Below are 20959 nucleotides of genomic sequence, written 5' to 3' on the forward strand. Positions count from 1 at the left end.
GAAGGATTTCCCTGTTATGGCACACACAAAATCCAAAGAGTGTTGGAACATTAAAGTCTGGAATCACATTCATGCACTCTCTCTCTCTCTCTCTCTCTCTCTCTCTCTCTCTCTCTCACACACACACACACACAAACACACAAAAAACACAAAGAAAGACCTTTTGATAACTCTTTTCATTTCAAATGCAACTGCTGGCAATATTTTACAATCCACTTTTAGAAAAATCTGTTGACTAGATTAATATATTTTAGCATAGACTGAGGGCTTCCTGTTGACCATCCCTGGTATGGAGTGTGCCATGTAAGTATATCACAGAGGACTGTCATGCATGGGAGAGGGAAGGAAGGGAGAGAGGATTTAGATGACCATAGAAAGGTGAAAATAAACTAAATTGTTCACCAGTTTGTATTGAAAACTAAACTGGAGGGAAATTATGTTTCCATATTTGAAACATTATGAGCCCCCAAGTTTCATACTGACAAGACAGGAAATATGAGATTTGGTGACATCACTATGCCAAACAATCTAAACCATATAAACCAACAGCTGTTGTATCTATCAGAAACGCAGTAGCCAGCTACCACTACCACCTTCATGAGCTTCTCTGTTTAGTATCCCCACGTTGATCAGATTGGAATGAAAACCAAAGCAGGATGTGGCCAGTTCTATGGATGTGCTGCTGGCAAAAGGGGAAGTTTAGTCATTAAGCCTAAGGTTCTCTATTTCTATTCAACTATGAATTTAATTATGACAAGTTTCAGTGACTGTTCATTATACATTGTGCATTCATTCAGATAGTGTTCCAAATGTTAAAAGCAAAAATACTCATATTTTTGTTGATGAATGTGGTTTCTACTGTGCTGTAGATCAACTTCATAAGATGATATGGGGCCAGTGATAATTAAGCAATCCCATTCTAGAGCTGGCGATGAGTTGGCTTTTGACAAAACCGATTGGCTTTCAGGGCTGCAGAAAAACTGCACAGACTCGTGCTAAAAATACTGGTGAATTATGAGTGCTCGGTTGCTTAGACTTATGTGTGTTTGCCTGTGACATTGCTGCTTTTACATGTATTCCTGTATAACTGCCCTGCTTAAACTGGCATCAGATTATTTGCATTAGTTCACAGGCCTTTTTGCAGAAGGCGGGAAAGCTTATATTTCTCTGGTTTGTGGCTTGCAGATCTTTTCAGTTACCAACAACACAGAATGTGTGAAGATGCTGCAGGAAATCAAATGTGCACACTGTTCGCCGAATGCTCAGAATCTGTTCCACTCAACTGAGAAGGAGGCATTGGGAAGAGAACTAGTCCTTCCTTTCCTGTGCAAGGATTATTGTAAAGAATTCTATTACACTTGCAGAGGTCACATACCAGGTAAATCAACATTGTAAATAGTAACGTATTATAATTGTGTATACCTTTTATTGCTAACACATTGTGCAAAGCATCCTATGTGTATCCTAATGTGTTTTATTCAGAAAATACTGTTCAGGGGTCTTACAATTTGATCTAGATAATCAGATCACCTACAGTTAAGTGTTTCTTTTCTAAAAATTCATTATGTTAACTTGGCATAGTGTACAGTTTGTCCTGTTCTCCCCACGGAACACTAAGCTATAACTCCTGGGCACTGCCCTTTATCCAGTTGCTTAGTCTCAAGGCAACAGGATCTAGGCAACAGGTCCAGAGTGCAAACTCTGGTAAATCAGGATTGAGCACAGGCTCTGCAGGACCTGGGAGAGCTCCCAGTGGGTGTTCCCAGAGAAAGCAGAGACCAGCACCTAACTGACAACTTGCTTCTGGCTTGAAGCATCACACCTGTGTGCAAATGAACAGCCTCAGAATGTGCATTATTATTTCTCTTCTGAGGATCTCTCATGGAGAAGAGGCCTGTTTTATACCTTTCGCTGGAGTGTTGTGTGTCAGAAAAGTGGAACTAAATCTGAAACTATTCTCCTGCTTCTGCAAATACTATAAAAGGGTCACTGCTTAATGTTTTGCATGCAAAAGGTTCCAGGTTCAATCTTCTGGTAGGGCAGGGAAAGACTCCTGACTGAAACCCTGAGGAGCTGTCACTACTTAGTGCAGACCGTTCTGAGCTGAATGGGCCAGAGATCTGACTCATTATAAGACATATTCCTATATTCTTGTGCACAAGCAGAAGAATGGGAACTGCTATCGAACCTAACCAACTACAGCACTGTTTACAAAATAGCATTAGTGGGGTTTTTATTTTTTACTCATGGTTCTTTCGATTCAACCCTATAATTTGGATTCAAAGTGGAGTTATCATCATCATCATCACAATATTTATTATTTTGTATAGCACTTAAAATAAACTAAGCATTTAGTTGCAATTGAAAGCTGCCCAAAGACATTCAGCCTAAATATTGGCAAACCATTGGGGAAGGGGACATAGAAAAAATATACAAAATGTGGAAATGGTATATGGGAGAAACTGTTGATGTAAGTTTAGTATTATTATCACACTTTTAAAAAATGTAAAAAACAAACAACAACAAAAACACACCCAGAAAAGCAGTAAGGGAGGAAGACCAATAAAAAAGGTTGGGTTTTCAGGAATGTTTCAAACGAAGTCACAGAGGAAAGTAATCCCAGCCATAGGGAGAAAGGGAAGACCAGGGAAAACCCCTCAGTCCAAATAGAGGATCAAAGGAAAGGCAAGCAAAGAAACAGGAGAGTGCCAGGTATCAATAAAGGAAGTTGATGTCCTGTCCTCTTTGAAGCACTGTGCTAAAAGGGCCATATCAGAGGTCACAGGCAGCCTCAGGTGGAATAGTGGGTGTTAAATCATCAGCGAGGAGCCCCCAAATGCCTGATGCCTCAGAAATGTTCACAAGAAATATTCACTTGAAATATTGTAATACAAATATGGACTCAGAAGACTACATGAGATGTCTACTTCATTTTTTAGAAAGTTTGTTGTCCTTTTAAGAAAGCTGATTTTGTTGTAATAAAAGTTAAACATATCGAGAGGACTAAAGCAAACCTTCAACATATTTGTAGGATTTGGACCAGTTCCATGGTGTTGCTAAACAGATTGGGCAAAATAGTGGCGTTTGATAAACATACAGTATGAGACCACAGCATAGTAAATGTTATTCTTAATGTATTATGTAACAGAGAAGAGAATCTAGGCCATGAGATCTATGGTGACCATACATGGGACACAATCCAGATAAATTTACATTGTGCTTAAGTCATTTGACACCAATGAGTTTTAGGAACACTCAACTTTCTCTGGATTGTTCCTGTAGTCTACTATCACCTTTCTCTGTACTATCAAAATGTTTTGCAGGGGGTGTCTTATCCTCCAGCTGCTCCAACTTTAACCTAATTATCATAAATTATTCTGCTTTTTTTTGTTTACTTTGCATATATGCTACTGTCCCCTAGCAAAGGATTATGAGCACAGTGCAGCCAAAGACAGACACTTTTAATTCCCACTGATTGTTCCACAGTGCTTAAATGCCTTCCATTTAAATTTATGAGAATTAATTTGCCTGGGCCACAGACACTACTTGTTGCTTTCTAAAATGTTTCTGTCTATCTCTATCAACAAAATGAACTGTGTCCTGCTCTCTGATACTGTACCACCTTTTGAAATACAAAGTTGTGACTATATACGGTAATTGCAAAGCTGTTTTTCCTTGCATTATCTCTTTCCATGTTTACCTTAAAAGTGCAAATTATGTTGTTGTATAAGAAAGCTGAGGCAGTAAGACACTTAATGCCATGGTTTGGCACTAATGTGCACAAACAGAACTGTGTAAAACTGAGTCTCAGCCTTGTGTTCTCCATCCTTCCTCTGAGGATTCTTAAGTGACTTCCTCTTAGATCCAAAAGCAATGACTATATTTTGCTCAAATCATAGTTTGCTCTTAAACTAGGCTCAAAGTGTGGTTTGGGATCTTGGTTTAAGAGCAAACTGTCATTGGAGCAAACCATAGTACACTGCACTTGGACACAATGGGAAACTATGGTTTGTTGACAAACAGGAAATCAACTTTAAAATCCTTAGCACATGAGGGAGGATAGCTCAAGCTTGATTCTTGACTCTCCTTAGGTCTGCCCATCTATCTATAGCGAAACTATGGTTTGGTATTTCATCTGAATGCAATCACTGTCATGTGAAGAGTAGAAGAAATTAGCGGGTGCAACTCTATCACACCTTAAGTTGCATAATAATTATTTATGAAATTTGTGCAGCTTTTTAAAAAAGTTGCATAAATAATAAGAGTTAAAACAAGGCATAGGCGAATGTGAAGCACTTTTGGGGGGAAAGCTTTTCAAAAGAATATTTGTGTACAGTGTTCTTGATTTCTTTTAACTCTCAGGGACGCAGAACATTTTTGTAGTGTTCTTTGACTTGAGAAAACATTTTGAAAAGGCTTGATTTTCCCCTTTGGTGTGGTTTAACATGTATCTAAACTCATTCAAATATGAAAATATTATTATTGTCTTTGTAAACTACAGAGACGTTTCTAAGACTTTCCTAAACCAGCTGTTCTTTGCTCTTTATTGCATTCCCCAAAGCAAAGCAGAATAGATCAGAGTTGCCAAGACTGCCTGCTGAGCAGCGATAACAGATTAGATTAAATGTTTGGCTCATGCTGGAGGCCACTAAGAAGAATTTCTTTTTCTTTTTATTTATTTTTAATACTATTTAAATAAAAATAATAATTATCACATATGAGAAGCACATCCTGCTAAACTTTAACAGTGTGTGTGTGTGTGTGTGTGTGTGTGTGTGTGTGTGTACAAAAGTCATTGTTTTTGAGGAAAATTTTCTTTCACGCTATGAAAAGAATAAGATGCTAAATGCTAAAGGAAGTGGAGAGAGAGCGATCTGAGCTGCACAGGAGCTGGAGTCGAAAGAGCCTCACTCCCTAGATCAACATATGTGGTGACGAATGACAAATTTATTTTCCTACAGAGCTTGTGTATATGTAAAACTGCTGAAGTGCATCAAGATGTCAAGTGCTTTTTGTGACCACCCAGGTTGCCTTGAAAGATAACCAGATGAAAACATAACTTTTAAGCACTGGGCTTTGGAGGAAATGGCTTACATGCTGTAGCATCAGCTAGAGTAGGATTTTTCCTACATCAATCAGATGCTAATAATCATTATAAAGACTTGTTCTGAAAGTGGGCCACAAGGACAATAAATAAATAAAAAAATACACCCATGTCCAACCAAGTTAACTGATTTGTTTGGCAGAGTGATCATTCAATGGTTCCTGAAAGTGGTGTGCTGAGGTTTGGTTTCTGTTTCTGGGGCAAATAACTGATGGCTCAGTTCTATAGTTCTGTGATATTAAAACCAAGGAGGGGAGCAATTTTTAAGAGAAAACACATATAGATTTCAGTTTATTTGATCTTTGCATCTCTTTCTAAGATCTGTAACAATTGCCAGAGGAGTAGTCTTCTTCAGCAAAAACAACAAGAGTAACAAACTGATTATGGCATAAACTTCAATTGCCTTAAGGCAGCAAACCTAACCATGTCTACTCACAAGTAAGTCCTATTGAATTCCTGGGGCTTTTTACCATGTAAGGTTAGGATTGCAACCTAAAATCTCTAGTGAGCAAAAGCTTAGGCCTGTTCACCTTAAGCTGTCATAGGACTCTTTGCTGTTGCTTCCTAACAGCTGAATCCATAAGAAATATGTATAAAGAATTTTTTTAGTACCTGGCTTTATTCAGCTGACATTTATGGCTTTCCTGAGAATGGGAAACAAAAGGAAATTTTACAACAGCCTGTTATATCTCAAAATGGAAATGTAGCTGTGTTGGCCCATGCGAAGAAGAAAATCCAAACTTCATAATTGGGCAACAGGACCAACCAAAATGTCACAAAATCATGGCAGGCTTTGAGAATAACTTAGAAACATTAACCAGGAATAAACAGGCTTATAAAGGACACTGAATTAGAGTGCAAAGGATCAAAGCACCCCACAACTGATTCTACCAGTCACAAACAAATATTTGTCATAAAAATGCATTATCACCAGAAAAGGTAAAAAAAAAAAAAAGTCCTTTGAACTCAGGTTCAGATTCAATTTTCAGTGGAAAATTACTTGGAAGAGGGGTTGGAATGCCATTTTAATTTTGTATATTTGTTTTTGCTACCTATAAAGTTATGTTGACATTCCCATTTTTAAATGTAGGCATTTTTTAAAAAACTGGGTGAATCAAGGGAATATAGCTTGTTCTTTTATTCCCTATACCCGCAGGTGCCCCCCTCTTCCCTACATGTTCCAAATGCATAAGCAATACACATTTAAATCCTTCTTTTCTAGTTGAGCTAGAAAATATGAATAAAAATAAAAATTGTTGACAAGCACCTATGGGAATGCATCATTGTCCAGTGGCAGTAGAAAAAGTTAAGAATCCAGTGAGAGGAGATGGAGTTCATCACCATTCAATTATAAGCTTACCTTAGTACTGCAGAGTACCAGTTGCATTCTGCAAGTGGAGATACATTCCTGAATGCCTTTGGAAACTGAGTGGTGCATAACTAAGTACTTTTTCCTAGTATTTCTGTTTGCACAATGAACTTCCTTTCCACTCCTTTCCCCATGTGCCCCTGTGGCCTCCCCAGATCTGCTCTAGAGGGTTATGGGTAAACCCATAGAAGATTTAGGGAGCATACTGGGAGAGGAGAGGGAACAGAAGTTCAACTGCATTGTCCAAAGTCCTTACACTAGCGGACACAGTTCATTGGATGCCACCTCTGTCAATTTCATTTCAAGACTGGTTTTAGTGTATATAAATCCTCATGTTTCCTCAGAGCTGTGGCTTGGTTTGCTGTCTATTATCATGTTTGTTTTCCTTATGAAGAAGAGTAGATGTTGTATTGTGCCTCTGGGATAAGAGGCATAAACATGGCCACCTTCCAGACAGGGTGGCCTGGACTTTGTCTGCATCACATTTTCATGGTTCTATCTGTGATGAAGTACCTCAAATATTTGGATATCCATATCAGTGAGTGAAGCCTAAGCATCCTTATCTATCAAGCACTAGGGGACTTTAGTGCTGGAAGTGGTGTCTTGGTGAAGTCTCTAGCAATTACTGGATGAACTCCCTTAATGTAACAGTGGAACAGGGTACTAGGAAGAGCCTTTGTCTGTGCTTGGCTGATCTGTTTTGTGACGCTAGAGGGATTGTGAGCCGAAAGAGTAGGAGAAGCAGAAATCTAAGAATGAGGGAGTCAAGATCTTGAAAAGGCAGTAGGCTTTGCTTCTTTATTGTTGTATTTTTATGCCAACTTTCCTCCAAGAAGCTCAAGGTGGCACACATAGTTCCCAGCTCCATTTTTATCTCACAACAACCCTATGAGGGAAGTTAGGCTTTGAAATATTGACTGGCCCAAAGTCACCCCAGGGGATTTGAACCCTGGTTTTGCCCAGGTCCTAGTCTAACACTCTAATCAGTGTGCCATACTGGCTAAGGGGCTTTGTGACTTCCTGTGACACTGGGTGGACCTTGAGACTGACAAGGGGAATCTATAGAAACAGGTGGATAAGCAGGAGGTGGGCAATTTACCTCAATTTCTGTCTGTGAGGTCACATCCACACTATATATGCAAAGCACATGGCTTCCCACAAAGAATCCTGGGAACTGTAGTTTCAGAACTACAATTCCCAGCACCATTACAGTTGCAAGGATTCATGAGGGAAAGCCATGTATTTTATGTGTATGGGGAGGATGTGACCTGCTGCTGAAGAGGGAGCACCTCAAACACAGAATTCATTGGCCATATAGATACAGTTCAGAAGTACATGTTCATAATGAAAGGGAGATTAAGAGAGGAGAACATTAAGGGGCAAACAATTTCCACATAGGTAGATGGAAATATGAGTTCTGCAGGGGGGTTGAGCTTGGTATTATTGGGTAAAATGAAAATTCATCTGGATTAGATTCCTAGGAATGGCAAATGAGAAACCATAGATGGGCCGAAAAGCTGAAACATCATGCATCCATTTAGTCATCCAGCAAACTGGGTAGAAGTATAACTCCATCTCAGGCAGTCAGTTGTATTATTATGAGACCACACTGACTGTGCCTTATTGTTGTTTTGATATTGGATATCCTGCCATTAATTGTTTCTGTAAATTATGTTTGTAAATACATTAGCACTGTGGTGTGGTTTATTCATTGTTGACCCTAATTCTGAGTTTTTGGCATGTCTTCTAATCAGATTCTTTCTTGATCTATTTATTCATGAGATGGTGTTTCACTGCAAATATGCAGTCACCAATCAAGAAAAATAAACTTGTAACAAATGTTTGACACAAACCCATGCATATTAAATGCTTTCAGCTAAATGTTTAGCAGGTTATTTTTTTAAAAAAAAATACGTTTTACCCACTTTACCACCAAAGTTTTTAGGGTGGTGTACTTGCCCTCTCTTTTATCCTCAAAATAAAGTGGGGTAAATTAGGCTGCAAGCCTAACCATACCTACTTGGGAGTAAGCCCTACTGAATTCAGTAGGATTTACTTCTTTTACAGGCATGGTTAGGATTGCACTGTTAGGCTATGAGATAGTGACTAGACCAGAGTCCGTAATTTTTGTGGCTGCCCAGCTGCTCTGCTTCTCTGTTTTCTACTAGTGGAGTGTCTTGGAATTTAAAGGTGGAGCTAGTGGAGAAATGGCAAGTGTTCACAAGAGAATGTTATTTCATAGAGCAATAGTTATGGATTTTAGTGACTGCTGTGAATGGCTCTATTGTCTTCATTGGTGTTATCTAAGTAGCTTTAAGAATTGTGAAGGCATTCATATGCCACGACGTTTTAATGTATCATAAATTCTCTTGCTGTTTACCCTTGGTTTTTACACTGATGGGCCTTTTTGAACAATCATTTGTAAAATAGGTAGCAGAATGAAAATACGAATGAAAATCATTATTACATTCTTTTTTAAAAAAACACAATAACTGTATATAAGATGTTTGCATGCAATAATATTTTAAAGCTTCTGTTTGTAGATTCTTTGATCTGTCTAATTCCTAAAATGGAAACATTGGATTATTGATACTCAGAGTTGACCCATTGTAATTAATAGACATGGCTAACTTGGACCAAATAATTTTAGTAGGACTACTCTGAGTAGGACTAGCTTTAAATACAGTTCATTATCTGTATATTTAAAAACAAAATATGCATATTCATTAATAAGCTAAACATTTTTTCCTTCACTTTTAAAGGTTTTCTCCAAACTACAGCGGATGATTTTTGCTTCTATTATACAAGAAAAGATGGTGGCTTGTGCTTTCCAGATTTTCCAAGAAAACAAGTTCGAGGACCAGCTTCTAACTATTTGGACCAGATGGACGAATATGGCAGAGTAGAAGATATCAGCAGGTTCATAAAGATAAATACTGCTTAATCTAAAAAATCTGACAAATCTTTGTAGTTGACATTGAGTTGAGTCAGTCTTTGCTTATGCTTCCCAGCTGTGTCATCCAGATGTTGCCTTCTCTTGCTGTTGTTAGCAGTCCATTCTTTATAATGTATTGAATTCTTGTGTAATACGTACTTTACTAATGATTCATTGACTTCATTCTGGATCAAATACATTGCAGATGTGTTATCTGAAATGTTATCTAAATTTAATTGTTGGTAATTTGATTTTCCCCTCTGATTTCTTATCAGTTAACCACTCCTGGTTGTTGTTTTGCCCCTCATCTACATTATCCACTTATGACCAAAAATGGGTTTCCATCATTTAAGTTTAGTACAGCAAATATTAACCCACCCACCCCAGGCTGAAGGGTTCTTATGTGTTCAGTATTTAGTACTCATCCCAGGGTAATGGGAAATTTAACCTGTGTTTTGAACACAGAGAGATTAGGGTCAGCATGAGTTTGGAGTTGAAAGGACAGTCTCATTTTTCATAAATTTGCTTCAGTCTCTCTCTTCTTTTTTCCAAGTTCCTGTTTTAATTCTAACATCTATACTACCCCATGATGATCAATTGACCCCTTGGGTTAATACTTCATGCCCCCCTTTTTTTAAAGGTTAAAATTCAGATAAAAGTATATTTGTCCCTAATTCCTCCAATTCTGGGAAAAAATCTGTAAATAATATTTATGTAGGTGTGTATTATATTATCCTGTAATATATAGTGTATTATATAATGCATAAAATTTAATAATAATATAACATTCTGTTGTATATATTATCTCTACAAGCTATTGGGCTTTGTTCTGTTTATAATTACTATTAATTGTAACAATTCCAAAAGTTAGTCCTAGTCTTTTTTCAAATAGTGTGCTGTTTTTAATTTAATTTTGAATATGTTGGCATTTAGAAATTAATCACATGTTGCATTTAAGTAAGATTATGGGTCAGTTATGCATCTGCCCATTACTTTTCACTTACCATTGTGTGCACCACAATCCTATGTGTGCGAACACAGAAGCAGAGCACAACAAATACAAATAAGCCACACATTCAACAGGTGGCAGTTCCCCTCCCCAATTCTAGTTAATTTCAGCCAAAATCTCCAACCAAAACCTCTAAATACTCCCTCCTTGCCTCTCTATTCAACCCCCCCCCCACTTGTAGCTGTCCTCTACCTCCTTCCTTCACCTGGAGTGATGTCACCTACCTGTAGGTAGTATCTGTGTCCAAATAGTTGAGAGAGATTCTCAGATATCAGGAGACCTTAGTCCTGTTGTTAGCTCCCATAGCAGTCCTGGACTATTGGTGACCAATTTGGCTTACAAGGGACTGGGCAGCCAGCAGCTGAGGCATGTTGTCGCATCTCCCTCAGTCACTTTGTGTCAGATTGAAAGCTACCTCACCTTCAGACTGAAATATGTGATACCAAACATTGCCTTTGCTTGCCCTACTGAATACAGCTAACCATGTGAATAGTAGGAGCAAGACATTGCCTGTTGTAGCACATGTTCTGATGTCTTGCAAATTGCTTTTCTTGCAGGAAATGTTAAATAGGGAGGCAGTAATCTATAGGTATAACAAAAATGGTGTTTTATTACTTTTTTTAAGGAAGCATAAACACAACTGCTTTTGCATCCATGAGGTTGCAAGTGGCCTGAGGCAGCCTGTTGGAGCAACACATTGTGGAGATGGATCACAGCGCCTGTTCATCCTGGAGAAAGAGGGATATGTAAAGATTTTCACACCTGAAGGGGATTTAATCAAGGAGCCATTTCTGGACATACACAAGCTTGTTCAAAGTGGAATAAAGGTTAGAATTCTTTTTATTTACCATTGCCTGCTTATTTGCTTTTTGATATACTCACTACATTACTTTTTCTACAGCTTCAACTTTTGTCACCTTTGGTTTTAAAAGATAAAATAGTATGCAAATATTTTAAAAGGACAGTGCCAGCTAATTGATCTCTTAATAAAACATCTCTCCTCTTTCTCTTCATAGTTCCAACCCAATGAACATTCATTATGCTTAAGATTCATTCATTTAGACTTATACTGGCCAGCTAATTCAATAGGCTCAACAGCAATATAGTTACAGTGGTAGGGCATATGCTTTGTATGTCTACGGTTCTGAGTTCAGTCTTCAGCACTGCCAGGTACCAAAGAAGCTCATGTGGCAGGGTTGGAGAAATCCCTGTCCATGAATGCTTAGAAGGCTGCCACCAGCCAGAGGAAAAGGCATGATTTAGTATAAGGCTTCATATAGTAAAATGCTCGGCTCCATTGACACCTATAACTTAAACCTTTCTATTTAAATATTTGTTCTTTATCACATAATTGTGTGCATAATATTATGAGTACAGTGAAATAATTTGAATCCAGGCCGCACATTATTCCACTCAAGAATGTGGTTCTTTATAGCTGATTTCTGCGGGAACAGTTTTGATCCTTTAGCTATTTGTTTCTTGACACCTAATGTGGCTAGCCATTCTCATTGTTGAATACAGAAGGGGGAGCTCTCACTGCATCAGCTGCTTGAGAGGATGGCTCTTCCTTGGCCTTTTCGGTGCATGATAAGATGCAACTATGCTCTCTTCTCCTTCTTCTTGAATTGATTGGATTTTAAGTAACTTGCAAGCTTTTCAACCTCCTGAAATGTGTTTTGCTCCTAAATGCAGCAAGTCAAAATAAAAAGTATTGCATCATTGAACACCAGAAGCTGTTCTCCTTTTTGTTTTGCTCATTTGAGGTGCAAGTTTCCCTTATTTCATTACGGCTTTAAACACAAAATGGCATTTAATTTTGTGTTATAGAAAATTACATTACTGAAGAAGAATCTGTTCTCATCTTCTGTGATTATCTAGCTATGTACAATTCAAATCTTGTAGCAATGCATACTACATATGACCTAATGAAAATGTCTCTTTTCTATTAAAAAACATCCAGTTGGTCTGTATTTCTGGGCAGTGAGGGATATTGACACATTTCATAGCTGGTATTAATCTGTCCCATTTTCCATATGTATTAACTTGCCTCATAAGAAATAACCAAAGTGACTAACATAAAAAATAACAACAATAAAATCATAAAACTTTTTTAAAAAAACACACAAGGGCAGAAACACACATAATATATCAAAATCATTTCAGGTTGCAATCCTATGGACACTTAACTTGGAAGTATGTTTCATTATTTCTGAGTAGGCACACATAGGATGGTGCTGTTGAACTGTTGTCACTAGACCGAACAGGTGAGAGTTGAGCATGTTCTTGACGCTGGCACTTATAATGAATGAAAATTACATGCTGATTACAATTCCAACTATAACATTCATGGGAAAAACATAGGCTGCATCTCTAACACTTACTTAGGAGTTAAGTCTTGTTGAACTCATACTTCTGAGGGAATAAGAATTACTCTGCAATTCAAAAACATGTATGCATATTTTCCTTGTATCCCTTAAAGTACCTCCCATGGTCTGATTGTCCACCTTTTTCCAAAGAAGTTTGGGAGTTTTAAAGTAGTGAAAGCTACTTTAGGGAGAAATGACTTTCCGTCTACCATGTGCACTACTTTTGCCTGCTTTTTCATTTCAGTAATTTTCACACAGATTCCAAAAAAATAAAAAATAAAAATCATGGCAGTTCATAGTGGATTTGGGCAGTTTAGGGATATGGTGGGCAAAGTTATTTCAAGGAAGTTTCTTGAAATGGGTGTGCAGTTACCATGCATGTGAGAACCTCTGAAAAATGCTCTCAATGTATTTTAGTCTGCAAGGATGGGGGAACCTGTGGTCCTCCCGTTGTTATTGGACTTCATTTTCCATCAGCACCAACCAGCATGGCCAAGTGGTCAAGCATGATGGAGTCTGGAGTCCAACAACATCTGGAGGGCTACAGGTTCTCCATCCGTATGGCACACACCTGCTTAGGAGCCAGCATCATTGACCTCAGTGGGACTTACTTCTGAGTAGACATGTATAGGACTGTGCTAATTGTCCATTAGGAAATTGATTGCCCCTTAATACCGAAGTGCCCACAGAATAAATTTCAAGTGTGCATCTAGCAATAACATATTTTTAAAGCATGACACATTGTCTGAATAACAGTTTTCAGGAAATGTCTAAATGATTTCTAAGAGATTAACATTCTATGGTCTTTTAAACGTGTTAGTGGGAAGCGGGTTATTGGTTTCCTTCTGTTTTATTACATATTTTGTGTTCTCATTTTGTATTTTTATGTTGTGAACTGCCCTGTGATCTTCGGCAGAGGGGCGGTATGCAAATTTAATAATTATAATAATACAGTAATAACAAGATACTGTTTTGGTAACTTAATTATATGAGGGTATAGAGTCATAACATAGTCCTTTTGCAGATCTTATAAGACAGTATTTGCCAACCTGGTGCCTTCCAGCTGTTCTGGTCTACAATTATCATCAGCCCCAGCCAGCACGGCTATGGGAGTTGCAATCCAAAACATCTGGAGGGCACCAGGTTGGCAAAGGCTGCTATAAGACAAACTTCCCCTGTTTTTCTTTTAGACAGCTTGAGCAGCAGACTATGGAACAAAACGTGTCCCTTTGAAACTTACAAAGCTATTGTATCAAAGTTCTATTGTATTGAGATCAACCGTTTAAGTAATGATAGTAGTGTTTTAATAATAAATCTAATGAAAACAACATGATAAAAGCACAAAGCCTCTGAAGAGAATGAAAGAACCCCCGTGAAAGAGAAAACATATGTCAGGGAAATGATACTGAAGATAGGCTCTTAAGAATATATGAGCTAGACTCCTTGACCTCAGCCACCTTCTGCTCCCCTCCAGGCTATGAACTGTTTTTGCTTGTCACAATGGCTTAAATTTTAATAGAAAGTTTCCCTAAATCTCAAACCACATCTGCTTCTTTGTTTCTTTCTGCAGCCAAATCCCTCAGCGAGGCCAACTATACATACTTCAGTGTTTCCATATATATTTTTTGTTGCAGGGCGGAGGGAGTAAAATATTCTTATATAATTCCTTTAGGAATAATTTCGAAAGTTCACTGTGTTTTCCACAATCACAGTGTATTACAGATAAACGTAAAGGTATTTCAGCTATGCATATTGAGTTCTTAAGTCGATTGCCTGCCAACCGATTTTTTCACAAGTGCTGGCATTTGCGCATGCACTCCTTTCCGAAGCAACAAACTTTAAACAGTTTCTGTTGATTATTGAGGCTTTCATAGATTCTATGGAGTTTCTACGAAGAAAATAAAGAGATAAATAAGGTGCATTTCACACTTTATGCAGCAGTTTCCCCTCTATCTCTGGCATTGAACATTACAGTGGTACCTCGGGTTACATACGCTTCAGGTTACAGACTCCGCTAACCCAGAAATAGTGCTTCGGGTTAAGAACTTTGCTTCAGGATGAGAACAGAAATTATGCTCCAGCAGCGTGGCGGCAGCAGGAGGCCCCATTAGCTAAAGTGGTGCTTCAGGTTAAGAACAGTTTCAGGTTAAGAACGGACCTCCAGAACGAATTAAGTACTTAACCGAAGGTACCACTGTACAACATTTGTGAGAGCATCAACATATTTGTCTATAGACATACTTGTGCACTGGTTGTGAAATAGGGCAGCATCTCAAGCTGATTTCTTTTTTTGTGTGCAGTGACGCCACTATTTAATATACCAAAATTGTCACTGTAGAGATGATTTCTATGTTAAGGGGTTCAGAAACCCCTCTTTCTACACAGAGTGACAAGCCCTCCAGATGTTGCTGAACTACAACTCTCATACAACAGCTGCATTGGCTGCCAGTTTGCTTTCAGGTCCAATTCAAAGCAACCATGCTAGTTTTTAAAGTCCTAAATTATTTAGACCCCAAATATCTGAAATACCATCTCCTTCCCTACAGACCCTCCTGCTGTTCTGATTGGCAGAGGGGGTCCTCTTGGCATTTCCACCTCCTCAGAGCTTCATTGGGGTGGCCCAGGAGAGCGTATTCTCCATGGCAGGCCCTAAGTTGTATGTCTGGCTTCTTCACTATACAGCTTTCAATAAATGCTGAAGACACACATCCTCATTTTTAGTTTTATTTTATTTATTTCACAAATTATATGTGCCTCTTGATTGTAAAGAAACAACAACCTAGCCTTTGACACCTGGGATGTGTCAGGACCCCAAACTATTACCCTGACTGCACTCTGTTCTATTTTTAATTACGAATTTTAAACTGTTGTAACCCACCCTGGGACCTGCTGGTGAAGGGCGGGTAATAAATTTAAAAATGAAGATGAAGATGATGAAGATGATGATGATGATGATAACCCCTGGTCATTGGCCGTCCTTACTGGGGCTGATGGGAGTTGAAGTTCATCAACCTGAGGGCCACACGTTCTCCATTCCTGTTCTGCAAGATCTGGCTTTCCTTAACTTGCTCTTGCGGCTGCTTCTGCTGTTTATTTCTAGTACACCAAATGCAGAGGGAGCTAAGAACCTTTTGCCTTTTTAGAATCTGAAGGGATATGTGCTCAGGTCAGACACAGGTGAACCAAGCTGTTCCTACATTTTTACTGTGCTTCTCTCTGCCTCACAAGAAGATCTAGACACCAGCACTTTCCATATTATGATTTACATCACAAAGAGTCTCTTGGCAAGAGAACCCTTGCCTGAACAGCCTTGTAGCCACAATCTTGCACGAAGTTATGCAAGCTTAAACCACTGAAAGCAACACAAGTCGGTTGAATAGTGGCCCTATAAATGGAAAATAGTTGCCCTAAATTCTGGTCATAAATGCCTTTATTTGGAGACCCCAATATGTGGGTCAGGGAACCTGGATTCCATGCAGGATGCTAGGAGGGAAAATCAGGGGGGGGAGGGAGTAGCAGAGAGAGAAAGAAGAGTTTGGATTTGATATCCCGCCTTTCACTCCCTTTAAGGAGTCTCAAAGCGGCTAACATTCTCCTTTCCCTTCCTCCCCCACAACAAACACTCTGTGAGGTGAGTGGGGCTGAGAGACTTCAAAGAAGTGTGACTGGCCCAAGGTCACCCAGCAGCTGCATGTGGAGGAGCGGAGACGCGAACCCGGTTCCCCAGATTACGAGACTACTGCTCTTAACCACTACACCACACTGGCTCTCTAGTGAAAAGAGTGTGACTGAAAGAAAACAAAACTGCAGTGCCCCTTCCCACCATTGACTTTGGCCCCTGCTCACCACTTGCATGCAGTCTCTGACTAATTACTCCTGAGAGAATGTGGCCCTGAATAGAAAAAAAAATGTTCCCTTTACATTCAAATATTCAAGCAAACAGGCAGAGTTACAGCAGAGCAAATTCCAATCCTTTTGGCCCCCACTGCAGGGCAGAGATAGGATGAGAGTCTTCTATCCAACACTGCATTAGAGAGAAAAACATTTTTTTATTCTCTCCCTTTCAGAACTGTGGTGAGGAGCAGAACAAAGTGTTTTGAATGTTCTCTTTTCTTTCATATGAACCATATCTCCCACTGTTGTGGCACCACTGTTACTAGATCTTAAAAGAGAAGGAAATGGATCGTGCTGATAGTTTGCTAAAGAAGGATGTGTTGTTGATATTTTGTAAGGATTAAATAGAGCTTGGTGTTTTCTGAACAGGGATATAGGAAGGCAGCGATTTCCCAACCTGTGTTCTTCACAATCAACGCCGTTTCCATTCCACTGTAGTTTAGTTTCTGCCAAACACTATGCCATTCTCCTCTCTACTATTTAATGTAAGTTATGCAACTTACATAAACTACGTAACCATTTACATAACTTACATTCATCTCAATGTAAAGGAAATGTCAAAACAATGTTTTTAAAAGCCATGAATTACACACCATTTGCAGACTTTTATATGTATATATATATAGAGAGAGAGAGATGATGTGAATGAATACTGATCATTTTTGCTTCACTGATTTCCATTCCTGACAACACATGAACATGTGAACTCCAGCATCCTTCACTTCCTTTTCCATTTTTGTTGGAATAAGATGAAAAATATGGAATGCACTCAAGTGCTATAGAGACCTGTAGCTCTGAACTAGATAACTATTAGCTTTTGCTTGCAGTTGTGGAACACTGCAGTAATATTTAGGCAGTCTGTTTTACACTAAATACATTATGGCCTTTGTTGATTTTGGGCCCAGTGTCCTAGGTTAGAAGAACCTATATGAGAAATAAGGATGATACTTTATCATTTTCCATGAACATGTGTAGGTTTAATGCTCTGTGTTTCCTCAAGAGGAATCCCATGGTGTCAATTAACTGAACTTGTTCCAAAACAAGGCTCTATTTGGAAAATATAGTTTTCATTGTGGGTGTTCCTTGAAATTGTATGCCTTATACCCTGCTATTATGGAGATGTGTGCAGTAGGGTGAAGACTGCCAGCTTCTTTTCCATGCAGTGTATGAATTAGAGCTGCATCCCACACACAGTGCTAGATAATTTGTGTTTCAGTTTTGCTATGTGTACAACTCATTTTAGAGCATTCAACAATTTCAAAAAGTGTTTAAAAAGTCTTCTTCTGGCATGCCATTTGTTGTAAGCAAAGGAATATTCTATTTAGAAATTTTCAAAACCAACTAAATGAGATGTTATTTAGAAAATGTAATTAAAGAAAGGAGGTTGGCTGTGTGTGTGTGTGTGTGTGTGTGTGTGAGAGAGAGAGAGAGAGAGAGAGAATAGCCACATCCTGAGGTCCTTGGTCGAAAGTCAGTACAAGCAATGGAGACACAAAGACAGGAAAGACTAGCCACAGTTACCTATGATCTGGTAACCTCGCAACTGGATTGCTGTAACAGGCTCTGTGTGGAGTGACCCTTGAAGATAATTTGGAAGCTACAACTTGTGCAGAATGCAGTGGTCAGGATGCTAACTGGTATCAGGAGGTGGGCCCCTATAATGCTAGTTTTCCAGGAACCACACTGATTCTTGATCAGTTTATGAGTCAAATTTAGGGTGTTGATGTTAACTTATAAAGCCCTAGATGACTTGGGCCTAAATGATGTGAAGGAGCACCTCCTCTGATATCAACCTGCCCTGGCCTTAAAATCTCTATGAGGGGCTTTCTTGATGATCCCACCTACAGTTGAGGTACAGGGAGTGAATGCAAAAAAAGGGCTTTCTCTGTGGCAGCACCCCATCTCTGGAATGACTTACTACCAGAGGTACATTTGGCATCAGTGCTGATGCCATTCCGTAGGCAACTGAAGACGTGCCTCTCTATGCAAGCATTTTGAAGTTCAATTTTTTTTTGTTAAGGATATGCTAGCTGTGCATTAGATTTTACTGCTTCCATTCTAGTTTTGATGAAAGCTTTGATATAACATTGGTTAGGATCCAGTTTTATATCATTTTTTGTGTTTTAATTCATGCTTAAGTTACTGGAGGCTGCCTGGTTGACATTGACACATGGCAGGGCCTTCTCGGTGATGGTTCCCCTTTTGTGGGAATGCCTCCCCCTCATCTGTCTCCTTCACTGTTGACTTTCAGGAGGAATTTAAAAACAATCCTGTTTACCCAGGAATTTAATGGGTAAACTGTTGCTAGCAACCCTAAAATTATTGACACAGTGAATGTGAGGGTTTTTAGAATATAACTGTTTGGGGAATGTTTTTAATGGTATGCTATTGATGTGTTTGCTGCCCTGGGCTCCTCTGGTAGGAAGGGCAGGTTATAAATTGAATAAATAAATAAATATTATTATATATAATATGCCTTGGGACTATCAGTGAAGAACGGGCTTATAATTGAATAAATCAAAGCAAAACATCAGGGTCATGAGGCATAAAGATCTCACTATACCATTTCCCTAGTGTGTTTCTTTGAAGCCTCTTAAAAGAATTCTCCCTTTTCCACCCCAGCTGATGTCCTCAGATATCAGGACAGGTGCGAGTGGGGGAAATTGTAGCTCTCCAGATTTTGCAGAACTATATCACTGGAACATTGGAAGCTGCCTTATAACAAGTCGGTCCATTGGTCCATCTAACTCAGTACTGTCCATGTTGACTGGCAGTGGCTCTCCGGGGTTTTGAAAAGGGACATTCCAAGCCTTACCTGAAGGTGCCAGGGTTTGAATCATGGACATTCTGCAAGGTTTACTACTCAGCTGCCCCCTTCACTAATACCCACCAAACATACCACCAAAGGATGATGATCAACTCCCATATCTCTGAGGTTACATGTGAAGGGGTCAGACCCCTAGCTTACTTAGTGTGATTAAGTTATACACTGTGTGATAAGTTATTACATTTCCAGCTCCAATCTTTTCCTCCTAATTCACAGGCAGAGCTCTAACAGGATATAACATGATTTTTGAAAGACGAAACCTGCTGACAGATGGTTTACCTTTCTGCTCATCATTTCTACCTTATATCATATGAATCTGGTCTTAGTTTGCATAGAATCTTTTAAAGTGAAGGTCGCGTTCTTCTCCTATAGTTGAAATAAATAAATAAATGCCAAGGAGAAGCTGAAGCTGTTTCGTCAACAGCACATGTGTAATTTCCCAGCTAAAACTCACATTTTTCCTACTTGGAAATAAATAAATTGCCATTAAACCAATATTGGCTATTATATTTAATTTGGAAAAGTGGCTATATGATCTGTGGGATCTGGTTGCCCATTTGTTTTTGATTTAAAATAGAAGTTGTTCAGACTGAAATAAAATTCAGAAGTTGAAATGCAGGGGGTTTTTTTAATGATACTAACCAAAAGGCCTCAGTAAGAATAGAAGGAACACAATCCACCTTTAAAATAATTTCAATCAGCAGTAAGTTCTGGAAAAAGAGCCAGCAGGGGATAGTTGCCAAATTACTCCCACCAAGCCAGCCAATCAGGAGTTGGTGAAGGAATCCAGTTATGTATTTGTGCTTTCTGTCTGTGTTGCTGTATGTCTGATCTCCTGGATTCATTTTATGTCACAGGGGTGGTGTGGTGCCACTGCTGATAATGCCAGAGTGGAAATATCACACAAGAAGGGACCACTATGTGGTTACATTGCAGGCCACAGTTCTGTAACCTTGGAAGTAGAACATACTTACATGGCAAGTGACCATATCATTGTCTCCTTTCCAGTAGCAGATGATGTGGTGGGGTGAGGTGCCTTCCTGACACCAGGAGGTTGCAGCTTACTTTGATGGGGACAGGGTGGTGTGTACACTGAAGTATTATCATAATCACTGTGTTGCCTTCAGAAGTACAGCCATGCAGCTCTATTTTCACCATCGCTCTGCCCCATCCTGAAAGCTGCACAAATACTAGACAGTGGGAGAGTGCACCTTTGGGGATAAAGTCGCACTGTTGGAGAGTCACAGTGCCTGCTGTGGCTGTAGAGACCAATACGGGTGAGGCATGTTTTGCTGCAGCTGGGGTAGATGAAGGCATCTGTTTTGCAACTATAGCTGCACCATGGAGTTTCTTCTCTGTGCGCTCCTCCCAGTGGTCATTGCTCCTCTGGTCACTGCTGTGGATATACGACCTGACTGTCTGTCTCCAGGAACTGTGCCTGTTTGCAAGGGTTTT

The 20959-nt window shown here is 39.2% G+C and overlaps 1 protein-coding gene across 5 annotated transcripts in view; it reads left to right on the top strand.

The window, feature by feature from the left end:
• The window catches only part of HHIP (hedgehog interacting protein), a 72514-nt gene that overhangs the window by 11083 nt on the left and 40472 nt on the right, over positions 1-20959 (top strand). For all 5 annotated transcript variants that reach the window (XM_083520003.1, XM_083520004.1, XM_083520006.1 and 2 more), the window contains exons 2-4: positions 1186-1378; positions 9236-9392; positions 11043-11244. In XM_083520003.1, coding sequence (XP_083376129.1) covers positions 1186-1378; positions 9236-9392; positions 11043-11244 — 552 coding nt within the window. The remainder of the gene's footprint in view (positions 1-1185; positions 1379-9235; positions 9393-11042; positions 11245-20959) is intronic.

This window comes from Podarcis liolepis (genome assembly GCF_965112155.1).
Source record: "Podarcis liolepis genome assembly, chromosome: 9".
NCBI classification, from domain to species: Eukaryota; Metazoa; Chordata; class Lepidosauria; order Squamata; family Lacertidae; genus Podarcis; species Podarcis liolepis.